General features: G+C 45.4%; 1 protein-coding gene across 1 annotated transcript in view; it reads right to left on the reverse strand.

Moving 5' to 3' along the window:
- Nucleotides 1-228: 228 nt before the first annotated feature.
- Nucleotides 229-9,897, reverse strand: part of TTC17 (tetratricopeptide repeat domain 17) — a gene marked incomplete at its 5' end in the record, with an annotated part of 128,678 nt that continues 119,009 nt past the window's right edge. The window contains 3 exons of the mRNA XM_010856285.1: nucleotides 229-1,374; nucleotides 3,233-3,376; nucleotides 4,848-4,967. Coding sequence (XP_010854587.1) covers nucleotides 1,243-1,374; nucleotides 3,233-3,376; nucleotides 4,848-4,967 — 396 coding nt within the window. The remainder of the gene's footprint in view (nucleotides 1,375-3,232; nucleotides 3,377-4,847; nucleotides 4,968-9,897) is intronic.

Here is a 9,897-nt window from a genome sequence, read left to right on the forward strand (position 1 = left end):
GGTCAAATGCCAACTCTGAACATCTGCTGATTGTGCATCTTTCGTGATCAAATGTATCGTGTAAGGTCAACCGTAAAACCTAGTGATGGACTATTTCTCTGCTCACTTTATGTTGTGGAAAAAGAGAAGACCACGTAGGATGTGAGAAGATCTGACCCAGGATTACAGTGAGGCTTCAGAGCTGCCCGCATGAGCCTGATTCCAAAGAAAAACCACGCCACAGACCTGTTTTGTTCATGAACGACTTTTATTTTTGTCCTCAGTATGTGCCCTTGAAGATTCCCAAATGCCTGGAGTTTCTGACTCTCCTGGGACCAGAGGTATAAACATTGTAAGGAAACACTCAGCCGCGGCTCCTCTCCCCTGAGCGGCTCCGTCTGAAGGCCTCAGGGAGAGGGGGCTGACACTCACGCCTCAGTCCAAGACGGGTAACATGGCGAACAAAGAGTTAGTAAAACACAGCCTCAGTCTGCTGAGGGCTTCAAATACACATATTCTATATATATAAACCTGTTATATAGGATGTCAACGCATTGGTTTCCTTGTGATCTGCGATTTAAGTACAAAGGATAGCGATGTTGTACACTGCTGATTTCCCCTTCTCAGCCCCCCTCCCTCCCCAACATAAATAACTGCACGAAGGTCAGGTGATCCTAAGGGTTTCTGTTGTTGTAAATATTTTGTTTTTAAAATCATTTCCCCTTCCTCCCTCCCCCCGCAAACTACCTCTGAGAGTCTGTAATGTAGCAGCACGGAACGGCCAAGGCCGGGGGGCAGCGTGGAGCTAGTGGGAGAGCGAGGACAGTGCTTCCTGCTGATGGGCGCCGGACGGGCTTCTGCATTTCCACGGACAACAGAGGCTGCGACGAGAAGCAGGGAAGGTGCCGTGTGGCTTCGTCCTCCACCGAAGCGGAGGAGGCTGGCTGGACCACTGAGAAGAGCCCTAAAGGCATCGAGGTTTTGGAGACAGAGCACGGCTCCAGAAATGTCTTGGCTCAGTATTTACACAATATCTTTAAGCTGCATTTTCCTTTTAAGAAATTTATGTTTCTGAGGCTGGCCGGGGAAAGAAGGAACTTAAAAACAAAACCAAAACAATTTCCACATATGTAAAAGTCCTGTAATATGTCTTATTCAGTTATTTTCACACACATCATTAAAAGCAGATACTGACAATGATTGGCTTCTTATTCATTTTTTGAAGAGCATGAGAAGAGAGACAGGAGAGGCGGGAGGGATGAGCTAAGGAGAGCGCCGGCCCTTCTTCAGCATCAAGTGACACTGGATGGTCTGGATTCGGTTCTTGGCGGGGACAAACTCGGGCTGCAGCTTCAGGGTAGACTCGTACCACACCAGTGCTTTCTCAAACTCTTCCTGTGAGGGGCAGAGGGACAGAGTGAGAGGGGTATGGCCACCAGACTCAACAGATGTGGTGACGTCTTTTTTCCTGAAGAGCGCGTCTGTGGCGGTGACGGTCCTGCGGTATTCTCTCAGTGCATCTAAATCTGAGGAAAACTGAGGTGCAGGGACAACTGCCTCCACCCCGAGGCCACAGACTGAGAGAACTATGGCGCAGCCCAAGAGCCAGAGGCAAAGGGGGCCCAGCTCTGCAGAGACCTGGCCCCACGACGGAGCAACAGCAGGAGCCACCGTCACCGAGCCCTGCTGCGCGCCAGGGGCAGAGCTAGGTGCTGCGTGGAATCCCTTCCTGTAATCCTCACAGAAACCTCTGGAACTATGTCTAGCAAAAGCTTATTTTGCATCTGTTTGAATTTTCTACTGTAACTGGAAAGAAGTCAGGTCAGGTATCTCAGTTAGACTTGTAAATTTTGAAGCCGTTTCTTATTCTCCCTAACACTTGAAAAAAATGAACGTGGTTTGGAAATGATCACGGCCACACAGAAGGCGTTCGCCTTTTACTTAGACTAACACTCCCGAAGAAGAGCCCGAGTCTACCGCTTAAATGACTCCTTCCAGCCAAATGAGAGGCAGAATTCCTCATTCATAGCAGCAAATTTTGCATTTACTGGGGACGAAAATAGATTCTTCAATTTTAAGAAGCAGAGAGGGAAATCTGCACATTCAGCAAGACCTACCTGGCCAAATTAAATTTCCTGCCTTTGAAGTCAAGGATGACACACAAAACTTGGAGCCTGAATCTGCTCGTTACGTTAACCTTTATCAAGAGCACCTTGGAAAGAGCCTCATGTGGGACCCTAAACTTGGATGAAAGTGGATGGCATGACTCTCATGTTAGATTCAGCTATGACAGCTTCTGGGGGACCCCTGGGACTTTGAGTTCCGAAACTGGTCCTTCTTCTGACCCCAACAGGGTTCTGGATGATGGCTTTGCCATTTTGGCTGTAAATGGTATCCCAGGGAACTAGTGGCATTCCGCCATTTATTAAACCTTTGGTGAGCACCTACTTACTATGTGCCAAACCCTGTGAAGTGCGAGGAACAGGGAGATGAAGAGGAGTCTCTCTTCTAAGGAGCTCCTGGTCTGGTGGGAGAGACCAATACTCAAAACAAAAGTTATAAAACTAAGGTGAAGAGACAAGAAGAGAAATCCGCACAGGGCACCATGGGAGCAATCCTGGGGACCTGGCCTGACCTGGCAGTGAGCGGGCCCGAGTGTGCGTGTCCACCTGGAGTGTGAGGGAAGGCTTTTCTGGAACAAGTGTAGTCTTCAGAAAAGTGTAGGTCAATGGGCCTGTTAGTGTTAAATTCATGGTGAGGAACTACACAGTTGCAAATACTTGGGTGAGTTTACTGTGTTTTTAAAAAAACTTACAAACCCCCCTGCTAAGTCGCTTCAGTCGTGTCCAACTCTGTGCGACCCCAGAGACAGCAGCCCACCAGGCTTCCCCGTCCCTGGGATTCTCCAGGAAAGAACACTGGAGTGGGTTGCCATTTCTTTCTCCAATGCATGAAAGTGAAAAGTGAAAGTGAAGTCGCTCAGTCATTCCTGACCCTTAGCGACCCCATGGACTGCAGCCTACCAGGCTCCTCTGTCCATGGATTTTCCAGGCAAGAGTACTGGAGTGGGGTGCCATTGCCTTCTCCGACAAACCCCCCTGCCATGAATTATACCTGTGGTGGAGAGCTGCAACTTTAGACACAAAGCTTACAGAAACCAGAGGACACTGAGACTCAGAGGGTTTGGAACTAGAGATGTGGCCCTGACAGAATGCAGCAGGGGTGGTCCGCGCCGCTTCCAGGCCAACCTCACCATCGCCACGTATACGTTGCCCAGCGTGAAGTGGTTGACGGCGAAGTGCGGCGCGATCTCCACCGCCATGGTGGCCACGATGACGGCGTCGTTCCAGAGCTTGGCGTTGTGCAGGATGTTGGCCAGGCTGATGAGGGGCACGTCCTGGGAGAGGAGGGAGAAGGCGGGAAGGGAAGAATGTTGGTTTCTGGGCTTTCACTCGTGGCTGTGGTGACCATAAGCAAAGTGGTCAGTGTTTTCTGGTGAATGACAGAGTCGTGCAGCTTGATGTGGGGGCTTCTGTCTGCTGTGGGTCTGTGAGGGGGAAGGAGCGTGTGCCAGCCCAGCCGTGCAGCACTTCTCTCATTGAGAGAGTCTTGCCTCAAAAAACAAATGAAACTGTCAGCTGGGTGAACAACCTGCTGAGTGAGGCAGCTGCTTTCCATCGTGGTGCCAGCTCCAGGTCACACTGCAGCTTGTGAGGAGTAGCTGGTGGCCAGACTTTGTCCACAGTCCACACTGAGGCTCACTGTCACAGAGCTGAGCTGTTCTCTGCAAGGACCACAGCGCCCTCTGAGGCAGGGCTGGCGCGCTGTGGCCATAGGCCACGTCCAGCCTGCTACCCGACTCTGTAGCTTTTTATAGGACTTCATCATTCCCATTCCCCGAGGTACTTCTGTGGCTGTTTTCACGCTATCATGGCAGAACTGAGTGGCTGCAAGAGGCAGGCTGGCCTCACAGCCTAAATTTGTACTATCTGGCCCTTCACAGAAAAGTTCCCTGACCCCTGATCCAGCGTCTTGGCCCTTCCTGTTGCAGAGCCTAGTGATAGCCTAGAAGTATAGAGCACAGGATGATGGGCTGAAAAAGTTGCAGTATTATTATCACAAATATTAATTCCCTTTAGATGTGTGCTCAGTCGCTTCAGTAGTGTCCAACTCTTTGTAACCCTATGGACTGTAGCCTGCCGGGCTCCTCTGTCCATGGGATTCTCCAGGCGAGAACACTGGAGTGGGCTGCCATGCCCTCCTCCAGGGGATCTTCCGGGCCCAGGGATAGAACCCAAGTCTCCCGTGTTTCCTGCATCGGCAGGCGGGCTCTTTACCACTGGTGCCACCTGGGAAGCCCCCTTTAGATGTGTAACCTGAGACACTGGTGTCTATATTCCGTTGTTCAGCATCTCTGGGCTCTTCCGTAGGAGACACAGAAGAACAGAAAAAAGACCCATGTTTGTCCTTGCCGGACACCCAGAGACACGGCACCATATGAGGTCACGGAGGTGGAAGAACCTGCCCAAGGTTACAGAGGTCCTGAGAGGTCACAGGTAATCACAAAGGCAGTGAGAGGCGGAGCTGCCCTTAGAGCTGCGTTTACGACTCAGCCGTGCCTGTTCCTGATACAGTGTTTTTCCGGGATCCTGAAGCCCTTCCCCGACGCCCCCTCTTGCTGAGGTGGGGAGGCCACAACAGTGGGCGAAACTCAGGCTTGTGGCAGCACAAGTGGGTCGCTAAGTTTTCCACCCTTAGCCTTTTGCTGCTTTCTGAGCATGAGGAAGGTTGATGAAAACTCAGAATAAACCAGTGGGCACAGGAAACGACTGAGGGATGGAAACTCACGCCCTCGGAGCCCCACTCACCTTCATCTGGTGCGGAGCATAATGGAGGGCCTGGCGTAGGCAGTCAATCGCCTTCTTCCCTTGGCCTTTCACTCTCCAGTAGAGGGCTGCCATGCTGGAAAGGACCCAGGACGTCTGGTTCTACAAAGGAAAAGTCACTTAAAGTCTCTTAAATAACATACTAATTTACCACCAAGATTAGCAATCGCAACACAAGTTAAGGACCATTTAGCTGTTTACCTGGCGCTGGTGGTCTGCCTCGCACCTTATGTTCACCCTCTCATTGACCCTAGTAACCATCCCACAAGCCTGATTCTACCAGTATAGCCTTTTTTATAAACATTTAACCTCTCTGGATCATAGTTTTCAAATCTTCAATTTCTACATAGTTTGGTTTATTAGTCTGTTTCCAATGGGTTCTGGATTTTCAGCTGTAGTTAGGGAAGTCTTGTTTACTCCAAGGTTATCAAGAATTTTTACCATGTGTTTCCCCAGAACTGCTGTAGTTTCACTTTTCACACTTAAATATTTGATCCACTTAGAATTTAACTTGGTGTAAAGTAAAAGATAAGGCTCTGATCTATTTTTTTTCCAGATGGCTAAAGCTGTCTTAATATTATTTAATGACTGATTCATCTCTCCCTCACTGTGACGCTACCTTTATTATACACAAAACCTTAGTTACTAATTCAGGTCTGTGTGCTCAGTTGTGTCTAACTCTTTGCAAACTGTAGCCTGTGAGGCTTCTCTGTCCATGGAGTTTTTCAGGCATGAGTACTGGAGTGGGTTGCCATTTCTTCCTCTGGAGGATCTTCTTGACCCAGGGGTCACACCTGTTGTCTCCTGCGTCTCTTGCATTGGCACATGGATTCTTTACCACTGTGCCTCCTGGGAAGCCCATAATTTAGGCCTAATATTGGGTTAATCTACATCTAATTTTTAATTTCCCTATTTATCCCTTTTGATGGATGTTTCTAATTCCCAGCCATTCTGGTTGAGGCAACTGGAAAACTTACTCTGCTTCCTATCTTATTTTGTTCTTTCAATCTATTTTTCTTTTGGTAATTCTATGATTTTTCATTGGCGGGGCACATAGGGTGATATAAATACTATTTCCTGCCTTGTTTTTGTGTTGGTTCTACATGTAAATATATTCCTTGATCATTGACATTACTTTTGTGTGCCTTCCCTAGTCATCTTTTGGTTGGCTAAAGTTTATCTTTTAATAGTTTTCTTAAGAAGGGTTAATAGGAATATTTTTCCCCGAGATTGTTGTCATGGGGTGAATTGTGTCTGCTCAGAGTTATATGTTGAAGTCTCAATCCCTAGTATCTCAGAATGCAACTGTATTTAGAAATAAAGTCTTTAGAGAGCAGACGAAGTTAAAAATGAGGTCATTACTGTAGGGCCCTAATCTAATGTAACCGGCTTTCCAGGTGGCTCAGCAGTAAAGAATTCACCTGCAATGCAGGCGATGCATGTTCGATCCCTGGGTCGGGAAGATCCCCTGAAGGAGGAAATGGCAACCCACTCCAGTATTCTTGCCAGGGGAGCCTGGTGGACTACAGTCCATGGGGTGGCAAAAGAGTCGGACACGACTTAGTGACTAAACAAAATCTAATGTAAGTGGATTTATAGAAGAGAAGAGAAGGAGATACATCAGAGTCCTCTGTGCAGACGATGACCACTTGAAGAGCTGCCTAGAGGGTAGCCAGCTGCAAGCCAAGGAGAGAGGCCTCAGAAGAAAACAACCCTGCTGGTACCTGGATCCCCAACTTGTAGCCTCCGGCACTGAGAGGATACATTTCTGTTAAGTCACCCTGCCGGCAGTAGTAGAAGAAGAAGAAATGAAGGAGAAGGCAATGGCAACCCACTCTAGTACTCTTGCCTGGAAAATCCCATGGACAGAGAAGCCTGATAGGCTGCAGTCCATGGGGTCGCTAAGAGTTGGGACATGACTGAGCGACTTCACTTTCACTTTTCACTTTCAGGCCTTGAAGAAGGAAATGGCAACCCACTCCAGTGTTCTTGCCTGGAGAATCCCAGGGACGGAGGAGCCTGGTGGGCTGCTGTCTATGGGGTTGCAGAGAGTCAGACATGACTGAAGCGACTTAGCAGCAGCAGCAGCTGGCCATATTGTTATGGCAGCCCTAACAAACTAATCCAATCGTATACATTCAGAACTTTGTAGCCTTTATGCCTGAAACACAGCTGGCTGGATATAACCGTGGCCCATTCTTTCCTTGAATAATCTGCTGGCATTGCTCCACTGCTTCTTGGTGTGAGTGGGGTTGCACACAACTCTGAAGCTAGCCTGATGTATCCCTCCTCCTCAATGGCTTGATCCTTCTGACTGGCTTATCAAAAGGATTCTTTTGTTGTGTTTTTGTTTTTAAAGAAAATAAAATTACCTTTCTTTACTGCCAACATCTGACACATTCCAAAGAACATACCTGGAGTAGGAGATGGCAACCCACTCCAGTATTGCCTGAAAAATTCCGTGGACAGAGGAGTCTGGCGGGCTACAGTCCATGGGGTCACAAAGAGTCGGATGTGACTGAGTGACTAACACACTTACTGCCAATATATGACACACTCCAAGGAACACATATATATAGGTTATATATGTGTGTTATAAATATACCCATAGATAATATGTAATTACATAAAATACACACTTATGCTGTAAAGCATAAAATAATAAATATCCCAGAAACTACTACCCTCCTAAGATTCCCCCATGAGGCTGAACATAGTTTTTAGTTCATGCAGTCGCCTCGCCCACTAGGTGAACGTACTGTAATGTGTTATGTTTCCTGTAAACGGAGGCGCGGGGTGGTGAGTTACCGTGCGTCTACCTGCGTGTCCTTTCACGGTGCATCCTCCTGGCTTTGCTCCAGAGGCACACGTTATCCCAAGTGTTGTGTTTATGACCCCACCGCTCTTTTTAAACACTGTTCTATCACACACATACACATATTTACCCCAACAATGCAACGCTTAGTTTACTTCTTCCTGTGCATTGTAAACATGGTATAATACTGTAAGCAGTCTTCTGGGACTTGGGGGTTTTTACTCAACACTCTTAAGCACTCCATGTTGCTAAATGTAGTTCTTAGTTCACTCAATTTCCTTTATACACAATTAAATGTCCATTAAGTGAATATACCGTAATGTGTTTATCCATTTTCTGTAAATGGGGGGAGGGGTTTGAGTTACTTCCTGTTGTCAATAAATGTGCAAAGAGTTTCTCTAGTCTATATACATGGGAGTGGAACTGCTACATCCCAGATGTGCAAACATCCAGGAGAAAGCTAAACTGCTTCCTAAAGGTGTTACGACAAGTTACAGTCCTATCAGCAATATTTAAAAGTGCCTCCTGCTTTCTAGCCTTTCTAATTCTTAGTATTATCAGTGGGGGTGAAACGGTATCTTACTGTAGGCTTAATTTGCATTTCCTATTAGTGAGATTGAGAACTGTTTCTTCTTTATTGGTCATAAACACATTGGTCTTATTGTTTTCTGTCAAATGTCTGTTAATATCTTTTCTATACCTTTTTTCTATCTCGTTTATCTTTCTCATCACTTTATTTCCATGCTCTGCATATTAATCCTTATAAGCTAAGTGTGTTACATGAATTTTCCTTACTCTGGCTTTTTAATTTAAAAAAATGTCTTTAATTAAAACATTTTAAACTTTAATGTAGTTGAACTTATTAACATTCTCTTCTCTGGCTTGTGCTTTTATTATCTTCTTCAAGAAATCTTTTTGTACTTCAAGGCCAGAAAGATCATCTCTCATATTTTAAAGTTTTGTTTTTGATGTCTGAGTCCTTAATTCATGTGGAATTCATTTTTTGTGTAGGATGTGAGGGGCCGACTGAAATTAAGTAACTGCCCTAGAAAGCTTCCTGAATAGCCCTCACCTCCCCAATGATCTTGCATAGCTCTATGTAAGCTGGAGACTGTATACAGGCTTTTATCCACCTTTGTTATTTTTGTTTATTCCTTGAGTAAATGGCATGTTTTATTTTACAATTTTTCATAAAAGTAAGGCGATTCTCATAACCTTATTCTTTTCATGAATGTCATATCTATTTTTTACCCTTCCATATAAATATGTAAAGATCTGGTATTCAAAAAAGCCATAAAAACAAAACAAAACAAAAACCAAAACCCTGTTATTTTGATCATAACAGAACTGACTCTATAAGTCAAACTGTGGAAAACGGATGTGTTTATGGTGTGTGTCTTATCCGTGAACATTACATGCCCTTCTGCTTATTTAGGGCTTTTAAAATGTCTTTCAGTAAAGTTTTATCACTTTCTGCACGTAGGCCTTACGACTTTCTGGTTAGATTTAGTACTGGGAATTTTATATAAATTTTTTGGAGGAGAACATTATATTTTTGTAACAAAGTAAATACATGTTAAAATTATATTTTCTAATATTTATTGCTGCTGTATAGAAATATTACATTTTTATTTACTGACTTTACAGGCAACTACCTTGATAACACATTGTTACTTCTAAAAATTTGTGTGTAGATTCTTTTAGGTTTGCTATGCAGATAATAAAAGCCTTTTGATGAAAGTGAAAGTGGAGAGTGAAAAAGTTGGCTTAAAGCTCAACATTCAGAAAACAAAGATCATGGCATGCGGTCCCATTGCTTCTTGGAAAATAGTTGGAGAAACAGTGGAAACAGTGTCAGACTTTATTTTTTTGGGCTCCAAAATCACTGCAGATGGTGACTGCGGCCATGAAATTAAAAGACGCTTACTCCTTGGAAGGAAAGTTATGACCAACCTAGATAGCATATTCAAAAGCAGAGACATTACTTTGCCAACAAAGGTCCGTCTAGTCAAGGCTATGGTTTTTCCTGTGGTCATGTATGGATGTGAGAGTTGGACTGTGAAGAAGGCTGAGCGCTGAAGAATTGATGCTTTTGAACTGTGGTGTTGGAGAAGACTCTTGAGAGTCCCTTGGACTGCAAGGAGATCCAACCACTCCATTTTGAAGGAGATCAGCCCTGGGATTTCTTTGGAAGGAATGATGCTAAAGCTGAAACTC

This window comes from Bison bison, unplaced genomic scaffold (genome assembly GCF_000754665.1).
Source record: "Bison bison bison isolate TAMUID 2011002044 unplaced genomic scaffold, Bison_UMD1.0 scf7180017854252, whole genome shotgun sequence".
In the NCBI taxonomy this organism is placed as follows: domain Eukaryota; kingdom Metazoa; phylum Chordata; class Mammalia; order Artiodactyla; family Bovidae; genus Bison; species Bison bison.